This window comes from Musca autumnalis, unplaced genomic scaffold (genome assembly GCF_047663935.1).
Source record: "Musca autumnalis isolate F117 unplaced genomic scaffold, ASM4766393v1 scaffold_3, whole genome shotgun sequence".
NCBI classification, from domain to species: domain Eukaryota; kingdom Metazoa; phylum Arthropoda; class Insecta; order Diptera; family Muscidae; genus Musca; species Musca autumnalis.
Window position 1 is genome coordinate 67,748,816 of NW_027411866.1, and position 23,737 is coordinate 67,772,552.

General features: G+C 37.2%; 1 protein-coding gene across 1 annotated transcript in view; it reads left to right on the forward strand.

The window, feature by feature from the left end:
- Positions 1 to 23,737, forward strand: part of dtn (transmembrane protein 132C dtn) — a 444,998-nt gene that overhangs the window by 310,026 nt on the left and 111,235 nt on the right. Inside the window, exons 14-15 of the mRNA XM_073979456.1 lie at positions 5,466 to 5,583; positions 5,656 to 5,956. Of these exons, the coding sequence (XP_073835557.1) occupies positions 5,466 to 5,583; positions 5,656 to 5,956 (419 nt within the window). The remainder of the gene's footprint in view (positions 1 to 5,465; positions 5,584 to 5,655; positions 5,957 to 23,737) is intronic.

Sequence of the window (23,737 nt, forward strand, 5' to 3'; positions counted from 1 at the left end):
AAGATGAAAAGTTTGTGGCTTTGTGTGATTGGTACGGGAATCGTTTTGTTTGTTTCCGTTCATTGCTCATGAAGAGCAGTTTCGACAGATTTACCTTTCATGTAGGCATGCTGCGAGTTGCTCAGCGAGGCAGTGTCTACAAAGCTCCTAATCTCCAGATCGATCAGTCGTTCGAGTGTCTTGAGGAGAAAGGAGGATAGGCTAATAGGTCTGTAGTCTTTCGGTGCAGAGTGACTGGCTTTCCCCGCCTTGGGGATATAAGTCACCTTTACCTTTTTCCACAGATCTGGTACGCAGGAAAGAAACAAACAGGCCCTAAAGATCTCCTCCAGAAATGAAGCATCGCAGGAATTACTCCATCTGGACCAGGTGACTTATAGGGTTTGAATGTACTTACTGCCCACTTTATTTTGTTTCTGCTTACAACCTTATCAATGAGGCTCTCGTCCACTGACTCTTGGACTTGGAAGTTATCACATTCATAGTGAAGGTTACTGGCGTCCGTGCAGTCAGGGAAGTGGGTCTCGGCTAGAAGGTTTAGAGTCTCAAGACATGAGTCTGTCCACGTGCCGTCCGGTTTTTTGACACTACCAATGGATTTTGGGTCCTTCGAGAGTATCTTACGGAATCTGGCACATCATTTACCCCTTCTACAGACTCACAGAAACAAACCAATGACTTCTTTTTGGCGCGCTTGATTTCACTCTTGTATTTGGTGAAACTCGCTTTATACGATTCCCAGTCACTGTGAAGTTTCGTCGAGTGCTCCCTGTTGTACAGCTTTTTGGTGTTTTTCCGCAGTTCGCCAAGATCCTTGTTCCACCACACCGGTCCTTACCTTATCCCCTTCGGACGATGCGAAGACCTCGAAGTTGGCATTGTTCAGTCCAGAGACCTTATTTTTGTATATATAAGGTTCCTGGACTAGAACAATGTCTACCTCTGAGTTCGTGAGGGACAGGAGTAGTTCGGCGGCAGCTGCTTTACAATGATGCAGATTAATCTGCAAAATGCGTAGCACCTGCCGCCTACCTACTCCTACTGACTTTCGCGAGGTGGAATCATTCGGAACCGAACCCATCCTGAACCAAAGTTCAGTTTTCCCTCACGAACCTTAAGGTACTCCTCTCCTGAGGAGTCTATCGCCATTCCCCTTACAAGGGGTTAGACTCATTACAGTCCAGTCCTTAGTAAGGAGATCTGGGTTCTGGAGCTCCAGCATCCTCAGCAGAAGTTCCTTATCCACGGTAGGTGGGGGAACCCATGCTGGGAATACCTTCCTAGACGGAATCTCCGTTATGGACACCGCAGCAATTGTTGCCCCCTCCCAAAGTTCATCAAAGCCATTAACGGTCTTCTTAAGGTACTCTTGCGAGCTCCTGTTGAGACATTTAATGACTTTAACTCCCTTATGAAGGAAGGCGCCACCAAACTGGCGGTCACCCTGGTTCGCCTCAGTGGACACAATGGCTAAACGAAGCCGAGTCTCGAAGAGCAACCAGTGACTTTCGCTGATTTTCCCGAAGGGGTCAGCTCGGTCGATGATTGCAACTAGGAGCTCGTCATCGTTTGCCACCGTGGCCGTTTTGGCGTAGGGTTTCCTACGTCCTCGATCACGGGCCTTGGTAGCAGCTTTTCCTGAGGAGGTGGACGCCTTCTCAGTACTGGTGCTACTTCCCTTGGCTTTGTGAGCAAGGACACCAGCATAGGAGTCCGCCGTGTTGACCGTCTGGGAGATCATCGTCTTCTTTGGCGAAGGCTGTGGGCCTTCTGAAGAGCGAACCCGCTTCACAGTCTTTGACTTGCGAGGACTTGTTCGTCTTCTCCGAAGTCGATGGTGTCCCAGTCGATCCACCCGTCGTTGCTCCCGAGTGGCTTGCGCAGGTCTTAGACACCTTCTGTTCGTCCGCTTTACCCTCGTCAGTTGGGGTAGGATCCGGATTTGGGACAGTCACCTTCTCCAGTTGACTACTCTTACGAGAATCATTTGGTGTCGGATTGTGCCCCTTATCCTTTTCCAGTCCTTTCTGGCTCGGGTTCGGCTTCGGAACAGCTTTAGGTTCCACCTTGCTGCCAGAAGCAGCAGGCTTCACCTCCACCTTTTTGCTAGTCGCCGCAGTCTCTTTTGAGTCTTTGGCTGAAGCAGGGTTCGGGAGGAAGATTTTGTCCACCAAGAGCTCGCATCTGGGTGCATCTGGATAAATTCTTTCGAATTTCCTGATGTACTTGAGCTTGCTCTTGATGAACATAATCTCCCTCTTAGTATGCGAGCTCGCGTCCCTTCCCACGAACTTGCGCAGATACGAAGCCGCACGTTTATAGTGCCTCGTATCTGAAGCCTCTTTGGCGGAGATTGAGGCTGCGTCGGTGTCCGACGATGAGGTTTTCTTGGATTCCCCAACGCAGGCCGGAGACTCAGAGTCAGTGGCAATTGTTGGAGTTTCCGTTAATCCCCCCTCGACGGTCATCGACTTAGAGTCAGTGGTTGTTGATGGATCCTCTTTTGATTCTCCATCAACATCCATTGACTCCGTGGCAATCTGTCTACGAAGCTTAGTATCGGCTAGTGCCGATACAGGACCAGTCTGATTTCGACTTGTCTGTGATTGCGAACCAAGGTTCGCAACCTCTTCGACCACATCACCGTCAGTGGACATGTCATCGTCAGACCTCCTTGTTGACTCAGCTGGGATCACCGTAATGTCCAGTTCGTCGTCAGTGAGGGTGAGATTGTTTAACATGTCCTCTGGTGGTATGGTCGGAACAAGTCTCTCCAGTTGGTCAAGGAGTTCCCTACTCTGTCTCTCAAGACTGTCTCCAATCACTTTGAGGTGTAGGTCGTCCCCGCCCAAAACTCCAGTCCTGTCAGCCGTGGACTGATTAGCACCAGTTTTGTCTAAAATATTATCCTTTTGAAAATCCGGTTCGTCAACAATAGTTCGGGTTGTATTTTCTGCACTTGTAGCAGTTACGGCTGTAGGTGCCAAGGCATCCACACCTGAGACAGCCGGATCACAATCGCTTGATCTGGACGGCACGTGGCTTGTGATCTCACCAACGCTTACCGCCGGTACTGGGTTATTAACTCCCTGCACCGTAACTTTACTCCTTTTTTTCCTTTTACCCATCTTAGTTGATTTATTTAAGGGAACTACCCCGATCCAATTTTGGTCCACGGGGGGTTTGACAGAAAAACAAACACCCAGGGTCTCTGAGATATGTGGAGACAGAAACACCTTCAGTTTCCCTCGGGCGTTGCTGGCCCCGCATATCTCAGAAACCCCCTTCCCATCCGCCACCCGGGAAGACGCGCCCAGTAGAAGATTGGCAACTCCCGTGGTCTAACAATATTGAATGTGATAAGGTTCAGTGATAAAAAAGCCGTCATGGAGGATCAGATAGTTAAAAAATGCATGAGGTCATATTAACAATAAACAATGACAATCGGCTAAAAACAAGTATGCAAAAAATTAATGTTTAACTCAATATGTATTGCCGAAAAATGGATCTAAATATGGTCTAATTTTCGCTTTGAAAAAGTCAAAATACCTCTGCAAAGTATAGGGAAAAAATATTCCCTCAGTGCAGTATTTTGAAACGACATACAATCAGGGATGTCAACTGTTCCGAGGTAAAAATAGCTACAGTCACATACGCACCATATGGCGGTAGCGATTTTTACCTTAAAACAGTTGACATTCCTGCTTAAACAGTGGTTTTTGTACGTCAAAAATCCCCACAAGTGGCGGGAAAACCACCAATTTGGCACCCTTGCCTACAATAGAGCACTATTTGCTCTCTAACTAGTATTTGAATGACTTCATTGTGCTAAATTGATAGATATTATCCTCTGCTATCATAATAAATTCCAAAAATAAATCATATGTAAATAAAATCTATATATATAAAAATGGTGTAAAAAATGTATAGTAATTCATAAAATGAGAACGGCTAGGCCGATTTCTGTAAAAGTTTTTGTCAGTTATTCGTATTTTCGAGGAGAAGGTCTTTACGGAAGAAAATTTTGGAAAATCTCTCTGGAAAAGTCGGAAAATTGGAAAAATCGAAAATTGAGTTTTTGTATGAAATTTTGTTCCTTAATAGCGGGACGAAGTTCGCCGGGTCCGCTAGTAAATAATAAATAAAAAAAATCAATGTGGTTTGTGCGGAACCTTTTTTTATGGAATGAATGTTTTATGGAATGAATGTTTTTTAGGCATTTGTAGGCAAAAGTCCATTCATTCTCACTACAGGTAATCATTTTTAAGAAAAAAATGTCAAAAACTCATAACCCTAATAGACAACTCATTGAGGAAAACAACTGGTAATTCTCAAGGAACCATAGATTTGTTAATTTCTGCAATTCTTTTATTGTCACCACCATGTAGTAGGCAATTCCTTTTTTTGACCGAATTTATTATAAATCGCAAATTTTGCATATTTTGTCGGAATATTGACTTGAGGACCAATAGCGAGAGATTTGCACAAAACACTATATAGAAAATCGTACTATCGTATCAGTATTTTTATAAAAATATCTGTTGATCTTTATTTCGATACTGATACGAGGGTCACTAAAAACTTTCTGGCCTAGGCAACACGCAGTATCGCCAGGCATCATTAACTTTTTTTTGGAAAGTTTGACAGTTTTTAGCCTAAGAATACTCAGGACATACAACTATGTGTTGGATTGTTTGCATTGGCTTGATTGAGACACCTCCAAACTATGATTTTTGAACGTTTTTACAGCATCTTCTGCCGATTGCTGCTATTTTTCGGTTTCCATCCATCTTATAAACGTCTTTTGAAGCGCCGCGATCGTATTTTTTCGAAATTTCATACACCGATCGACATGGGATCCAACGAGAAAAAGTCAATTTTTGCCGCATCCGATATCAAATGTTAGTTGGTGGAATAAATGCCCAAGGATGTCTCTGTCTCACGGTACATAGCACTGCGTTCTTGCATTATCCGTTCACACACGGCTTACTTTTTTTCTGGCACAACGGCCGTTTTTGGACGACCCTCACCAACTTGGTTTGTTTTGGCGAGTGTTGGCCACGATTGAATTCATTAAACCTGTTTTTCATAGTGCTGTAGGATGGTCCTTTATTGACATATAAAGATTTAATTCTATCGATGCACTCTTGACGTGATTATTCACGTCGGAAGTTGTGAAAATGTTGCTTTGCAAAGTGTTTTTTTTTTTCAGGTCATTGTAAGCAACTCAACAAAGGTCGTATGTGATACTGTCATGAGTACGCTTAGCTAAAACTGTCAAACTTTCCAAAAAATGCTAAATGACGCCTGGCGACACTGCGTGTTGCCTAGGTCAGAAGGTTTTTAGTGATCCTCGTAAGGTGAAATGGTGTTGGTTCTCAAATATTCGTCTGTTAGGCTATTTACAGGAATTTAATATTGAAAATATTAATTGACGTTCTTTTGTTTTCGATGTGTTTTTCTAGTATGTCGCATAATACTGATGTGGAGATCAAACCAAATGAGTATCGGCCACCCGTTCCACCCCACAGAAATATTGCCTTAAAACATATCCCCGGCCAGAACTGTTCCATTGCTGGCAATGTAAGTATATTTGAATAAAGTATGTAGTAGAAAATGGCATACAAATTTGATAAAAAAAAATTTCACATATAGCCATCAGACTGTGTCAAAGTTCCCTCATGCACCAAGAGTAATGTTTCATATCCTCGTGCGGAATCCACGTTGTTTAACGAAGATCGTTTGACAGGACAAAATGCGCCTATTTACTTGCCAAAGAAAAATATCCCATCTATTAAAAATCTACAAAAGTCATTGCAGGAAGAGAAACACAACGCTGAAAAGCTGGTAGAAAGTTCAAATCAAAAAATGAATGTATTTCAATTTGATACATTAACTCCGAATAAAAAACAAATGAGCTCTACTAAAACCAACCAGAAAAACGAAATTTTACAAGGTAAGAAACAAAGTGTATAAATATAGAGTTTATAAAATATAACAATCCACACATTAGCGTACATATATTGCGCATTTACTCAAATAGTGTCACATTAAAAAGATTATTACAAAACAAGTGAGCAAAGGCTATAGTCGAGACGGGGCCGACTATGTGATGCCCTTGTGCATACAATTTTCACTGGTAAACATTTCTTTGACGGAATATTATCTGACTACCACTAAACTCAATATGCTCATTCCTCTCTGGGACCCCCATTAAGCAACAAAATTCTCTGACAATCCGATGGATGCATTATCGACTATTGTGATAGCTCCCTTGTTTGACCAACTTCGCCTACCTATTCTACATTGATGTAAAGGTGACTTTTTCGTCATCCATTGACAGGCTTTGCGGTTGGAATACTACTAGAAGCTGATATATTCGCATACGAATAAGGCGTTGAATTTTCTCAATAATAGAACCCAACTTTTCATTTTTGCGATTTTAATAATAATGACTAGACATCGGATTTTTGCACGTTTTTTTATTTCTCATCCGAATGGACTCAAATTTTAAATCTAGGCGTTTTAAGGGTAAATTTTTCAATATTTGGGGTCATATCAAAAACATGCAAAATATGCAAACAGATTTTGGCCGAAAATCTTCATAAAAGTCGTAAAATTGTCATTTAATGTTGGAAAAACCATGAAAAAATACATAACAGTGTTCTAAACTAAGACTGTTGACTTTTTTAACGTCGATTTTTTCAGCAGATTATTATGTTATTGAGACCATTTACGACAGTGTGGTGTAGGGTATAAAGATATGGTATCGTAATAGCATTTTTTTATTAAACAATTAAAAAATAGAATATTTGATAAAATATCAAACGTTCTATGTAAAATTCAATATTTTCTTTTTTTTTAATTTAATTTATTTATTACAGTAACCTAGCCCATAGGGCCATGAGCGGTTCCAAAAAACATCTAAACATTAACTACTCGCAGTTTGCTTATATCTAACAATATTTCTTTGTATATTAAAAACTAGGGGACCCGGCGAACTTTGTCTCGCAGTTTGTTAGGTACAGAACACAACTGTAAATCGGGACTAAGATATATTTTTTGAGCAAATAACACGTTTTGCGATGTAAATAAAAATATTTGGTAGCACAGTTGAAGCAAAATAATATCGTAACGCCCCTATCCGTTTCATAATCGATGGTTTAGCAATTCTTGCTTTCACCACTGAACACGATATTTCTCTCAAGCAATTGAATACGAAGAAAGAAATGCGATCGTAGGAATTTGAATTTAATACTGAATATAGTGCTTATTTAAATTTGCGTTTGAATCAATTAACCTATTTTGAGCAGAGGGATCCGATCATTATCAGGTAACCGCCTTCGTCTACTTTTTTTCTGACTTCTCTGTTTAACGTGATCTCCCGAATTCTACTTGCATTGAAAATTTGGAATTAGACGCAATGGCTATGATAACACGAAAAAATGCGGTAATTGAATTTTGACTGAGACTGTACAATCCAGTACATTGATCCTTGTTAGCAGAGCTATTCTATTAGTTGCCGTTCTTTGTGTGTTTCGGATGCTTGAAGTCTTGTCAACATAGTCAAATGAATATCACAAACTAATTAACGTTTAATAAGTATTTACCTACTTATGTCGCCCGATAAAAATATATGTCAGATAATTCGACCAAAAATATCCAGTACCTCCGATTTCTTGTTTTTTTTCTATCCAATTTTGAATATCAACCTTTTTCGATTTACATATATACAGTGTACCAACAATACCAGTATTTGGCCATTTTTAATTGCCTTCCAGCTCGGCGGGAACTAAACTGATTCAATTCATACTCCTTTTCAGTGGAGACATCATTTTTTGGTATCATGACAGGATCTAAACAGTATCAATATATATCTGGTACAGCTTAAATTTTATATCGCATAAATCGGAAGTTGATATTTCGAAGATGTTTTACTTACGGTTTAAAAGTATACATATCGAGCCCTTCCCGCGAAAATGATGTAAGCGACATTTTTTCGATTTTCGTTTTTTTACGGAAATCTATGAAGAATATTCCAACACACCATCTCCCAAATTTTTAGAACTCAGCCATGTACCGTTACGAAATTAGAGCAAAAACAATTTTGATGTAAGCGCCATTTTTGCTTTTTGTGTACATTTGTTTGTGACAGCGAATTGTCGCTTACATCAAATTGCACATTTACATACCATGTCGTTATTCAACTATATTACAAGAAATACGTTTTAATCTTATAATTCTTCGAATAAATACTTGCTATAAAATTAGTGTGCTTTGTTTTTAAATTGTAGATAAGAATTACACTAAAAATGATTTGTTTCAAATAATTTTTTTTGATGTAACCGCCACTTCTCAAAGTAAAAGCCTGATTGCGTGACAGCGAAAAAGATGTAAGCGACACAAACTACCGTTATATTGAAGATATTCCACAATTTTTTTATATTTTCAGTAAGTAGGATTTAATAACAGAACTATACCAAATTTGAATAAACAATTTTGGTTATGTCAAAAGTTATTCAATAAAAACCGTCTCCTGTAAAATTAGCTTTTTGTCGCTTACACCTTTTTCGCGGGAAGGGCTCGATATATGTATGCCACAACTTCACTTCCAATGAAATTACCTCCGATCTCTTGATTTTTCAAATAACCCACCAATTTTGTGGATTTGTACCTTTTTCCATGAAACTGTGGAAACCCCTTTCGGCGAAATCATCTTCATCTTTTCAATCGGAATCAGACCGAAACCACCACTAATCTTTACAAACTCTAAACTAAGCCCTCTCCTTTTGAAGACTTTTCGCTGTTAATTTCCTAAAAAGACTCTTGAAAATAAATGAAAATCGATTTGATTGTGATTCTATACAACTTTCAAAAATTGACAAAACTGAGACAAACAATGAACCCTCACAGTTAGTGCATATACAATTTTCGCCAAAAACTGCCCAAATAGGTGTCAAGGTATACTCCAAACGCGAAGTTCGATAGAAATTTGTGAAAAAATAGACTTTCTTGAAAAAATATTTTTTTTGCAAATTTTTCGCAAATGTTCGCGATTTTTTTAGGTTTTATCCTTTTCTGCCATGAGACCATTCCGAATTGGTGCGAATTGTCAAAATCTGTTCAGCCGTTCTTGAGTTATAAGCGTAGTAACTAACATCATCCTTTTTATACCCTCCACCATAGGATGGGGGTATATTAAGTTTGTCACTACGTTTGTAACTACTCGAAATAATCATTGTAGACCCCACAAAGTATATATATTCTTGATCAGCGTGCAATTCTACATCGATATAGCCATGTCCGTCCGTCTGTTCGTCTGTCCGTCTGTGGAAATCACTCTAGCGTCCGAACGGATTGACGTAGGTTGATGAAATTTTGGGAAAATATGTTATATTTACGTAGGACTTTTGGTATTGAAAGCGGGCTATGTAGGTCCACGCTTTCGTATAGCCCCCATACAAAATGACGCGTGACGCGTCGTCGTTTTAAGGAATTTTTAAGATATTTGGCCCATTTTACCACCGAATTGGTTGTAATTTGGTACTTTCTGTCTACAGAGGCCAAAAAATATTCCTACCAAAGTTGGGTTATATAGGTCCACGTTTTGGCATAGCCCCCATATAAGGCCCCATATAAAGTACGCGTCATTTTAATATATTTTGAATGTATTAGACCCATTTGACCACAGAATTGATTGTAATTTGGTATTTTATGTCTTCAGAGGCCAGAAAACATTCCTACCAAAGTTGGGTTACATAGGTCCACGTTTTTGTATAGTCCCCACATAAGACCCCTTATAAAGTACGCGTCATTTTAATATATTTTGAATGTGTTAGACCCATTTGACCAAAGAATCGGTTGTAACTTTGTATTTTGTGTTTCCAGAGGCTAAGAAACATTTCTACCATAAAATGTTTATATAGTTCCACGTGTTGATACAGCCCCCATAATACAATATCTCCCGATTTTCGAAATTTTGAACGTTTTCGCCTCATTATCACACCGATATGGCTGAAATTTGGTACTTAGTATTCTTTAGACGTGTAAAACTTTCCCCCAGAAATTTGTAGGTATAGGTCCACGCCATCATATAGCCCCCATAGAACGGTACCTTCCGAATTTCGGTATTTTGAAGGTTGTGGCCACGTTAATCCACCGAAATGGCTGAAATTTGTGGTGGAGGGTATAAAAAGTTCGGCCCGACCGAACTTAACGCTTTTCTTACTTGTTTATATATATAGAATTGGTCCAATTTGAAAAAATCTTTTTTTGTATTTTTGCAAAATTTGCACAGTGGGCTTGGATGCTATTTTCGCGATTTAATATTTAAAATCAATTTTTAAAGATGTTCGACCCCTTCGATTTTCTTTAATTTTTTTTGTATTAAACTACGAATTACAAAAATTTTAAGTCCTATGTGGTAATGGGATTCGGACGATTACTATTTTTTCTGAATTTTTTTAAGTTTTTCAATACAATTTTTCCTTTATACCCGAGTGAAACATTTGTTATTTTACCAAAACAATACAAAATAATTTTTTTACATTGGTTTTGTTGTTTTATTTAGGAATTTATCTTAGACATCTTAAAAAGTGCGTAATTTTTCTATTTTGAAAATGTATTAGCAATAAGTGTACCAGCCGGACAATAAGCTAAATAAATTGATAATAAAATAACCACGGTTTGGGAATTAGATGAATGGGCATCTGAGCCAAATAATCTACCAATTATTAAAGAGAGATTTTCTCAAGAAGATAATTATTTAAATTCGAAAGAGGAGTTGAATTTTAGATATGAAGTGGCTAAACTTATCGCGGGCACAAAAAACGTCATTCAGTCATACAATAATTGTTAAATAGAATAATTGCTAAACCATCTTCAAAATCGAAAAATGTCGCAGTTTTTAAGACTTTTAAGATAAATTCGTAAATAAAGCAACAAAACAAATGTTAAACAAATTTAATTTTGTATTTCTTGTGTAAAATAACAAATGTTTCACACTGGTATAAAGAAAAAATTGTATTGACAAATTTTAAAAAATTCAGAAAAAATAGTAATCGTCCGAATCCCATTACCACATAGGACATAAAAGTTTTGTAATTGAACGTAGTTTAATACAAAAAAATTGAAAGAAAATCGTAGGGGTCGAACATCTTTAAAAATTGATTTTAAATATTAAATCGCGAAAATAGCATCCAAGCCCACTGTGCAAATTTTTTTGCTATTTTTTATTAAATAGCTGATAAAACAACAAAGCATACAAAAAAAGATTTTTTACATTGGACCAATATTAAAGAAGTTATGAGTATTTCTTTGCATGTAGTTTTTACAGAATTTGACTTTTTCAAGGCGCGATATCTCTGGAACCGTTAGTCAAAAAAAAAAATCTAAAAATATACTAAAATATTTTGCTAATGAGCAGAATCACCACAGCAAAAAATTAAGCAAATCAAAAACCTCATCTTGAAAAAGTGTCCGATTTCACTCAGAAATCCCCATATATATTCTTGATCAGCGTGCAATTCTACATCGATATAGGCATGTCCGTCCGTCTGTCTGTCTGTCCGTCTGTGGAAATCACTCTAGCGTCCGAACGGATTGACGTAGGTGCATGAAATTTTGGGAAAATCTATTATATGTACGTAGGACTTTTGGTATTCAAAGCGGGCTATGTAGGTACACGCCTTCGTATAGCCCCCATACAAAATGACGCGTGACGCGTCGTCGTTTTAAGGAATTTTTAAGATATTTGTCCCATTTTACCACCGAATTGGTTGTAATTTGGTATTTTGTGTCTGCAGAGGCCAAAAAACATTCATACCAAAGTTGGTTTATATAGGTCCACGTTTTGGTATTACCCCCATATAACGCCCCATATAAAGTACGCGTCATTTTAATATATTTTGAATGTATTAGTCCCATTTGACAACAGAATCGGTTGTCACTTTGTATCTTGCATTTCCAGAGGCTAAGAAACATTTCTATTATAAAATGTTTATATAGGTCCACGTTTTGATATAGCCCCCATAGGACGATATCTCCCGATTTTCGGTATTTTGAAGGTTTTGGCCTCATTATCACACCGAGATGGCTGAAATTTGGTATTTACTCTTCGTTTGGGGTATAAAACTTTCCCCCAGAAATTCGTAGGTATAGGTCCACGCCATCTATAGCCCCCATAGAACAGTACCTTCCGATTTTAGGTATTTTGAAGGTTGTTGCCACATTAATCCACCGAAATGGCTGAAATTTTGGTGGAGGGTATAAAAAGTTCGGCCCGACCGAACTTAACGCTTTTCCTACTTGTTACTACTAACATATTGCCTTCTACCAAACAAGTACACGCCAAAAAAAACGGCCTCTCTAACATATGTCCCAAACATATTTTGCAGCAAACATATATATGTTTGCAACAGTCCCAAACATAATATATGTTTGGGTCTGCAAACAAATATATGTTTGGGTGCAAACATATATATGTTTGGGTGCAAAGATATTTATGTTTGGGTGCAAAGATATTTATGTTTGGGTGCAAAGATATATATGTTTGGGTGTAAACAATTTTATGTTTGGGTGCAAACATTTTATATGTTTGGGTGCAAAAAAGTACAAACCCAAAAGGCACAAAAAAAAAACAAACACATGCACCAGTGGGCGCTTACCGAGAGCAAGGGAGCGCAAAATTCAATGTAAACCACTTTGAAATGTGTGCTCATTTTCTCTCAGTAAGAACCCACTGGCTATCTCTATAGTATACACACAAATGTTGAGGTTGTTTATTGAAAGGAAAAAGAACAACAAACACATAGGTACATACAAAATTCCAAAGAAATACATGACACACTTTAATAAAAGAAAAACTGATTGAAATAATTTGTAAATAGTCACACTTTTAAAAAGGAAAAATATATAGAAACGTAGTTGAACGCTTCTCCTTAGTTGTGAAATAAAACAAATTGTCCTCATAGTTGAAATCATCAGCGGGGAATCGCCATCTAGAATCAAATGTTTATGTAATGTAATAAATAAATATGGGTATGCCATATTTCAAATATACATAAGTATGTATGTAATTACCAATATTAAATGCGATTTCTTCCTTGTCCAATAAAATAATTCCATTCAACTTTCCGATACAATTATAAAATGTATTGGGCATTTAATTTACTAAAAACACAATTTCTTTAAGAAAACACAAAACACTGATTAATTCACTCACTTTACCGTCTCGACGCTACGCTGGCAACTAAAACACTGAAGAAAGAAAAAACAAAATAATTCATACCATTTCTTCTTATCCTCTTCGCCCACTACGTTGGTTAACAACAACAAAACAAGAAACACACGAGTTTGACGCATTCACGCCATCAAAGCACCAAAGCCCCCTTCTTCGCTTCTACGTCTTCTATTATACAATACACACAACTCTTCATTATAAAACAGCATTCCACAGCCGCGAGAACACTGTTATTACTCTCGTTGACAAACATCCTCTCTCCACCCATGAAAAAAATGTTCTAACATAAAAAATATGTTTTACCCAAACATATCAAATTGAGATATGTTACAAAATGTTGCAAACATATATTTGTTTGGACCCAAACATATTATGTTTGGATCCAAACATATAATTGTTTGCAACCGGTCCCAAACATATATTTGTTTGGATCCAAACATATTTCTAACATAAATTTTTCTGCGCGTAGGAGTACATCAGGTTACATGCAGATGAGGAAAACTTGAACTCTTTGAAAAGCTTCTCTACCAAAATAGCATGATTGACTTTATCAAAGGCCTTCTCCAAGTCTAGAGACAAGAGCACGCAACAACCACCATCACTGACATTCTTTCTTATATTGTCCGTCAACCCAAGCAGCAAGGATGTGGTGCTGCGATTAGATCGAAACCCAAACTGACTACCATGCAAAAGCGACGAGCCATCCAAGTATGTCATAATCTGTTTCTTCATTCTTTGTCATAATTTGTAGCATTGGGCTGGTTATTGTTCAAAGGGATCAAATCGATGTCGGATTTTTTAAGGCGGCACCCGTTTGGTCAGAGTTTAAGACTGTCAAAGTTTGAGCACGATTGGAATATGTTAACACGTGCCACTGGGGACTCGAAGTTATGAAAATCTCGATTTTTTGACTATTTAGCGACTTCGGCGACCCATTTCTCTGGAATGGTTAAAGCTTTTTGTCCATATTAAGCATTAAATTAAAGGCCATTCTGTTCTTAACATTTCTTGCTGAACAACAAACTACGTAAGTATTACTGAATTCGAGATAATAAAGCCAATGTGCCGAAAAACGTGACTATGTACGCCTTTGTGCGAAAATGGAGTCTATTAAAAATACATCTTCTTCCTTTTTATCAATTTTTGGAATGAAAACAAATGTTTTTGTTCTAATTTAAATTTATTCAAGAGTCAGACATCATGTGGTTTTTGGAGCTATCTGGGTACAACTGACTACTTGAAGAACGCTCTGCTATGTAGTTCGCAACTTTCAAGTTGTTTACCATTCTTTGCGCCTCCTGCAAATTCGGAGTTAATGTTTAATCTCTTGAACAACAAGAATATTTCTGAAGAAATTGGAACCTTTGCCTTGTTAAGATTTTTGTCGCCTTTTGGCTCCTTACGGCGTTTTGCACCGTTGGATCAAACACTGCCAGGTCAGCAAGTTCAGGACTAAGATACCACAGATTATTAACCATGTTGTTATTTCTTTTTTTCTGAAATTTGTGTGGCTATGTTTTCATATTTCAATACATTTTCAATGAGGTATAGGTCTTGTTTTGATGCTAAACGTATCGTAGAATCTGAAGAACCATCTGTCCCGAAAACAATTAAGCGTGGCTTCAAGAAAATCGTAACTATGAAATTGCCATTGGTGCTGGACCCCTGTAAGATGTATAGGAACGTTACTAGTATCATTTTGGCTACAGTAGATGCTATCGGAGAGGATCCCTACAAATATAAGATCTCTAGAAGCTTTATCCGTTAACAGGGGAGAATAAACCGCAAACACACAACAGCTTCAAGGAACGAGGCTATTTGCGTGCACTGGCATGGAAAACTATTACCAGATGTTCTCAAAACAGAGAAGAAAAAACGGGTTGCTGGTTTGGTGACACATGGAGGTAAAGAACAACTTCTAGGCGTTCCTGAAACTGACAGTGGCTCATGGGAGAAACAAGAACTAGCAGTGTACAAATGCCTAGGATCAGGGGTTTCACCAGCTCGAGCAGATATTATGTCGGGAGCTTCTGTACCACTGTACAAACTTGTTAGAAAAATTGTTGAGAGGGATTTTTGACTGCAAGTTTGGAAGCACATCCGGACGTCAACCAAACATATTCAAGCGATTTCTATAAGAATAGTCTGCGATTGACAAATCCAAGTTCGAAGTAGGCGAGAGTGTTTTAAAACTACTGCCCAGCTTACTTTCCAAGAACAAGAGACCGTAGAAGCACATTGTGTTTAAATCGTTCGAGACTGGTTTAACGCCCCCAGAATGTTTTTTTTTTCTATTTTATTTTATTTATTTATTTGGTATCCCACACGAAAACAACTGAGTGTTGTGAGAGTTTGGGTTATTGATTTTACAAAACGTGTAATGAACAAGATAATGTTTATATAGACATAATATAGGATATATTGGGTAAACATTATCAATAGGTTGAATAGAGATAAAGACAATAGATTGAGTTTAATACAAAAAATTGTGAAGACGATATTCAGAAATATTTTTTAGGTCCAAAACAAGACCTAAACCGCATTGAAGATTTACTTAATACGAAAGGCATTCACAAACAAATATCAGATAAAGGAAATAATAAAATGATACATCATATGTGGTACCTTAGTCCTGAACTTATTGGCCTGGCATTGTTTGATCTGATAGTGCAAAACTAGTCCGGTCAAAATAGACATGCGTATAAGGGGGAAATAGCAAAAATTCCCACAAAGCTGAATTTTGGTGGAGAGCTAGGGTTAGCCATTAGAAGCAACGTCCTAAAAGTCCCCATCGATCCCATGTGTGCAAAACAAGTTATTCGGGGTCAAATGTCATTTTTGGAGGCATTATTCAGTTTTTTTAATTTTTCACAAAAACGGTAAGACTTAGCAAAAACCGGTTAAAGTAAAAGTTGTAGATTCAATAATTGTCTACAACAATGGCCATTATGATTCTTAAAAAAGACTTACCATTTTCGAGATGTCGCGATCTAAAGTTTAAATAAAAAATTAGCCGCGTAAGTACATTATGAGGCGAACTGGTTAAAGTAACGACACTATGTGTTAGATACTTCCGTAAGCTTTCAAACGATATCCACTTTGCAGTAATCGGTTCAGTAGAACCGGGTCTAACCCGGTTTTTAAATTTGGAAATTATACATTTCCGTAATCAGCGCAACAAACCCTACCTTCGGACAAAACTTGAAAAAAATCGGAGAGTTTTCGTTGGGGTCGTTCCCGTTGGGATTTCGATTATACATGTGGGTTAAATGGGCTATTTTTGCAAAAATGTCTCTAACATTGAATAACTCTTCTAAACACGCTCCGTTTTTGTTGGATTTTTTTAGAAGATAGCTATAATTTCGCTCTTCAAGAAAATATATATTTTTTTAGGGGACAGACCCGATTACTTCGCTTATTTTAGCCGGTTCGTCTGAATATGTGCATATTTGCTTTATAAGTACATAAAAATCATGCGTTTTTTAGAACAGCTATATCTCAAGAATGGTTCCTTCTAGGAAAAAAATTATAAAGGTCAAACTTGTAGATAATTTTCCTGTCTACAATATTTTCTTTAGTCACTTTTTGATTAGATTAACCGTTTTCAAAAAATAAATCCGAAACCCTAAAAACCTTTAAAATTTGACCTTTGACCCCGAATAATTTTTTTTGCACACATGGGATCGATGGGGACTTTTAGGACGTTGCTTATAATGGCAAACCCTAGCTCTCCACCAAAATTCAGCTCTGTGGGAATTTTTGCTATTTCAATGTCTATTTTGACCGGACTAAACACCGTAAAAATCCAAAAGACGACAAAAATCTTAACAAAGCAAAGATAGAAATTTCTCCAGAAATATTCGATCCAATCTTACAAAAATCAACTGCCAAAATTCCTAGAAAAAGGTTTACCGGGCATAATTACAAGTAAGACTTAATTGTTGTTCAAGAGATTAAACTTTAACTCCGAATTTCTTGAAAAAGATCCTGCAACTTGACCACAGAACATCAATTACCAGGAGGGGTAATGGATGGTAAACAACTTGAAAATTGTGAGCGACATAGCAAGAAGTCGAGTTCATCACCAAGTTGTCATTTGTACCCAGATGGCTCCACACCACATTATGTAAATTTAAATATGTATGAACAAAATGTAAGCGTTTGTCATTGAAGCCATACAATGAATGTACAAATGTCCATCTTTGTAAAAACAAAATTGGATTTGAAAAAGGAAATGTTTGATGGATAGCGAAGCCATTCCACGGCCGATATGTCTGATGAGTCTCTACAAAAGGCGAAACATGTCACATAATGGTGGTTGTGTGGGTTCGAATCTTCGGCTTTCCTTTTTCACTTGCAAACATCATCGATCAATAAGCTCGACTCCAACGAGAAATTAATTAAAATTAAAATAGATCTTCGCCTTAATATGCAGCATTTTCAAATAAAGTAAAATATATTCATATATTCATTCCCAAAAATTTATAATAAAGGAAGAAAAAAGTTTTTTTAAATAGACTCCATTTTTGCCCTAAGGCCTTTTTCGAGACATTGGCTTTATTATCTCGCATTCAGTAACACTTACGTACTTTGTTGTTCAGCAAGAAATGTTAAGAACAGAATGGCCTTTAATTGAATGCATAATACGGGCAAATAACTTTAACCGCTCCACATATATGGGTCGTCGAAGTCGCCAAATAGCAAAAAATATAGATTTTCAGAACTTCGCTCGTGTTTACATATACCAATTGTGCTCAAACTTTGGGAATCTTAAAATCTAACAATAATAAAAGGTTTAGGCGTCTCCCCGGCTAAAAAAATCCGATATCGATTTGGTCAGCCCAATGCTAAACAATAAGACAAAGAAAATACTGAATTTTACATAAAACGTTTGATATTTTATTAAATTTTATTTTTACATAGTTTAATAATAAAAAATGGTATTGCGATACGAAATTTTTAAACCCTACACCACACTGTCGTAAATGGTCTCAATAACATAATAATCTGCTGAAAAAATCGACGTTAAACGGTCAACAGTCTTAGTTTAGAACACTGTTATGTATATTTTGATGGTTTTTCCAACTTTAAATGACAATTTTACGACTTTTATGACGATTTTCGGTCAAAATCTGTTTGCATATTTTGTGCATATGCAAATATGCAAAATAAATACAAAATATGACCCTGTTATTGAATTCAGTTTTCTTTGAAACGAATTTTGGTCCAATCAGAATCTCCGTATCTTTAATATTAAACAATACGCAAATATGCAAAATCCGATTTCTAATAATGACGAATATCACAACTTTAGTTGGGGACCTTCCAAAAACAAAGGCTGACTATGAAAGTAGAAAATCCCATCTTTAAAATGATGCAAAGTAGGTTGGCGTAGGTGGCCACAGCATTGTTGAGGGCCTTCCAAAAACAAAGTCTGACTATTGTTAAAATGATGCAATGTAGGTTGGCGTAGGTGGCCAAATAACGGAGATATCGCAATTGATACCATTTTTAATTTTTTTGGTAATCACGCTACATGTCGCAATTTTGATCCGACCGTCACGAATTTTGGGGGGTTAATGAGGGTTCTACAGAGGAAGAAGCCTATTGATTTTGGTGATGGCCGGATAACATTCTGGGGTCGGAATGGACAAAAAACTTATTTTGAGAAAAATACAACGTTTTATTTAAAAGCGAATATCTCCGTTTTATAAGGGGAATATCAAAACCAAAAGCTGCTAATGAAAGTAGAAAATATAACCTTTGCAACGATGTAACGCAGGTTGTCATAGGTGGCCAAACAACGAAGATATCGCAATATCCGCTAATATAACACAACTTTTTGCTATTTTATGAAATAATGAATAATATCGGAGCTTTGGTTGGGGACCTTCCAAAAGCAAAGTCTGACTATGAAAGTAGAAAATCCCATCTTTAAAATGATGCGATATAGGTTGGCGTAGGTGGCCACAGCTTTGGTTGAGGACCTTCCAAAAACAAAGTCTGACTATTGTTAAAATTATGCAATGTAGGTTGGCGTAGGTGGAGATATCGCAATAGTCGATAATAGATACCATTTTTTCATTTTTTGGTAATCACGCTACAGGTCGCAATTTTGATCCGATCGTCACGAAATTTTGGGGGGTTAATGGGGGTTCTTTGGTGATGGCAAGATAACCCCTTCAAAGCGAATATCTCCGCTTCTATAAGGGGTATATCAAAACCAAAAGCTGCTAATGAAAGTAGAAAATATCACCTTTGCAGCGATGTAACGTAGGTGGTCAAACAACGAAGATATCGCATATCCGCCAATATAACACAACGTTTCATTTTTGCGATTTTATGAAATAATGACTAACGTCAGAGCTTTGGTTGGGGACATTCCAAAAGCAAAGTCTGACTATGAAAGTAGAAAATCCCATCTTTACTATGATGTAAAGCAGGTTGGCGTAGGATGCCAAATAAAAAAAGATATCGCAATAGTCAGTAATTTTGTAATCACGTAATTTTGTAATTTTGATTGTATCGTCACGAAATTTTGGGGTTTAATGGGTTCCCACAGAGGAAAAAAACCTATTGACCTATTGATTGTGAAAAAAAAACTTATTTGGAGAAAAGGCCAACGTTTTATTTCAAAGCGAATATCTCTCTTCTGTAAGAGGTATATCGAAAGCAAAACCTGGCAGCCGCGAGAACACTGTTATTACTCTCGTTGACAAACATCCTCTCTCCACCCATGAAAAAAATGTTCTAACATAAAAAATATGTTTTACCCAAACATATCAAATTGAGATATGTTACAAAATGTTGCAAACATATATTTGTTTGGACCCAAACATATTATGTTTGGATCCAAACATATAATTGTTTGCAACCGGTCCCAAACATATATTTGTTTGGATCCAAACATATTTCTAACATAAATTTTTCTGCGCGTAGGAGTACATCAGGTTACATGCAGATGAGGAAAACTTGAACTCTTTGAAAAGCTTCTCTACCAAAATAGCATGATTGACTTTATCAAAGGCCTTCTCCAAGTCTAGAGACAAGAGCACGCAACAACCACCATCACTGACATTCTTTCTTATATTGTCCGTCAACCCAAGCAGCAAGGATGTGGTGCTGCGATTAGATCGAAACCCAAACTGACTACCATGCAAAAGCGACGAGCCATCCAAGTATGTCATAATCTGTTTCTTCATTCTTTGTCATAATTTGTAGCATTGGGCTGGTTATTGTTCAAAGGGATCAAATCGATGTCGGATTTTTTAAGGCGGCACCCGTTTGGTCAGAGTTTAAGACTGTCAAAGTTTGAGCACGATTGGAATATGTTAACACGTGCCACTGGGGACTCGAAGTTATGAAAATCTCGATTTTTTGACTATTTAGCGACTTCGGCGACCCATTTCTCTGGAATGGTTAAAGCTTTTTGTCCATATTAAGCATTAAATTAAAGGCCATTCTGTTCTTAACATTTCTTGCTGAACAACAAACTACGTAAGTATTACTGAATTCGAGATAATAAAGCCAATGTGCCGAAAAACGTGACTATGTACGCCTTTGTGCGAAAATGGAGTCTATTAAAAAAACATCTTCTTCCTTTTTATCAATTTTTGGAATGAAAACAAATGTTTTTGTTCTAATTTAAATTTATTCAAGAGTCAGACATCATGTGGTTTTTGGAGCTATCTGGGTACAACTGACTACTTGAAGAACGCTCTGCTATGTAGTTCGCAACTTTCAAGTTGTTTACCATTCTTTGCGCCTCCTGCAAATTCGGAGTTAATGTTTAATCTCTTGAACAACAACAATATTTCTGAAGAAATTGGAACCTTTGCCTTGTTAAGATTTTTGTCGCCTTTTGGCTCCTTACGGCGTTTTGCACCGTTGGATCAAACACTGCCAGGTCAGCAAGTTCAGGACTAAGATACCACAGATTATTAACCATGTTGTTATTTCTTTTTTTCTGAAATTTGTGTGGCTATGTTTTCATATTTCAATACATTTTCAATGAGGTATAGGTCTTGTTTTGATGCTAAACGTATCGTAGAATCTGAAGAACCATCTGTCCCGAAAACAATTAAGCGTGGCTTCAAGAAAATCGTAACTATGAAATTGCCATTGGTGCTGGACCCCTGTAAGATGTATAGGAACGTTACTAGTATCATTTTGGCTACAGTAGATGCTATCGGAGAGGATCCCTACAAATATAAGATCTCTAGAAGCTTTATCCGTTAACAGGGGAGAATAAACCGCAAACACACAACAGCTTCAAGGAACGAGGCTATTTGCGTGCACTGGCATGGAAAACTATTACCAGATGTTCTCAAAACAGAGAAGAAAAAACGGGTTGCTGGTTTGGTGACACATGGAGGTAAAGAACAACTTCTAGGCGTTCCTGAAACTGACAGTGGCTCATGGGAGAAACAAGAACTAGCAGTGTACAAATGCCTAGGATAAGGGGTTTCACCAGCTCGAGCAGATATTATGTCGGGAGCTTCTGTACCACTGTACAAACTTGTTAGAAAAATTGTTGAGAGGGATTTTTGACTGCAAGTTTGGAAGCACATCCGGACGTCAACCAAACATATTCAAGCGATTTCTATAAGAATAGTCTGCGATTGACAAATCCAAGTTCGAAGTAGGCGAGAGTGTTTTAAAACTACTGCCCAGCTTACTTTCCAAGAACAAGAGACCGTAGAAGCACATTGTGTTTAAATCGTTCGAGACTGGTTTAACGCCCCCAGAATGTTTTTTTTTCTATTTTATTTTATTTATTTATTTGGTATCCCACACGAAAACAACTGAGTGTTGTGAGAGTTTGGGTTATTGATTTTACAAAACGTGTAATGAACAAGATAATGTTTATATAGACATAATATAGGATATATTGGGTAAACATTATCAATAGGTTGAATAGAGATAAAGACAATAGATTGAGTTTAATACAAAAAATTGTGAAGACGATATTCAGAAATATTTTTTAGGTCCAAAACAAGACCTAAACCGCATTGAAGATTTACTTAATACGAAAGGCATTCACAAACAAATATCAGATAAAGGAAATAATAAAATGATACATCATATGTGGTACCTTAGTCCTGAACTTATTGGCCTGGCATTGTTTGATCTGATAGTGCAAAACTAGTCCGGTCAAAATAGACATGCGTATAAGGGGGAAATAGCAAAAATTCCCACAAAGCTGAATTTTGGTGGAGAGCTAGGGTTAGCCATTAGAGCAACGTCCTAAAAGTCCCCATCGATCCCATGTGTGCAAAACAAGTTATTCGGGGTCAAATGTCATTTTTGGAGGCATTATTCAGTTTTTTTAATTTTTCACAAAAACGGTAAGACTTAGCAAAAACCGGTTAAAGTAAAAGTTGTAGATTCAATAATTGTCTACAACAATGGCCATTATGATTCTTAAAAAAGACTTACCATTTTCGAGATGTCGCGATCTAAAGTTTAAATAAAAAATTAGCCGCGTAAGTACATTATGAGGCGAACTGGTTAAAGTAACGACACTATGTGTTAGATACTTCCGTAAGCTTTCAAACGATATCCACTTTGCAGTAATCGGTTCAGTAGAACCGGGTCTAACCCGGTTTTTAAATTTGGAAATTATACATTTCCGTAATCAGCGCAACAAACCCTACCTTCGGACAAAACTTGAAAAAAATCGGAGAGTTTTCGTTGGGGTCGTTCCCGTTGGGATTTCGATTATACATGTGGGTTAAATGGGCTATTTTTGCAAAAATGTCTCTAACATTGAATAACTCTTCTAAACACGCTCCGTTTTTGTTGGATTTTTTTAGAAGATAGCTATAATTTCGCTCTTCAAGAAAATATATATTTTTTTAGGGGACAGACCCGATTACTTCGCTTATTTTAGCCGGTTCGTCTGAATATGTGCATATTTGCTTTATAAGTACATAAAAATCATGCGTTTTTTAGAACAGCTATATCTCAAGAATGGTTCCTTCTAGGAAAAAAATTATAAAGGTCAAACTTGTAGATAATTTTCCTGTCTACAATATTTTCTTTAGTCACTTTTTGATTAGATTAACCGTTTTCAAAAAATAAATCCGAAACCCTAAAAACCTTTAAAATTTGACCTTTGACCCCGAATAATTTTTTTTGCACACATGGGATCGATGGGGACTTTTAGGACGTTGCTTATAATGGCAAACCCTAGCTCTCCACCAAAATTCAGCTCTGTGGGAATTTTTGCTATTTCAATGTCTATTTTGACCGGACTAAACACCGTAAAAATCCAAAAGACGACAAAAATCTTAACAAAGCAAAGATAGAAATTTCTCCAGAAATATTCGATCCAATCTTACAAAAATCAACTGCCAAAATTCCTAGAAAAAGGTTTACCGGGCATAATTACAAGTCAGACTTAATTGTTGTTCAAGAGATTAAACTTTAACTCCGAATTTCTTGAAAAAGATCCTGCAACTTGACCACAGAACATCAATTACCAGGAGGGGTAAT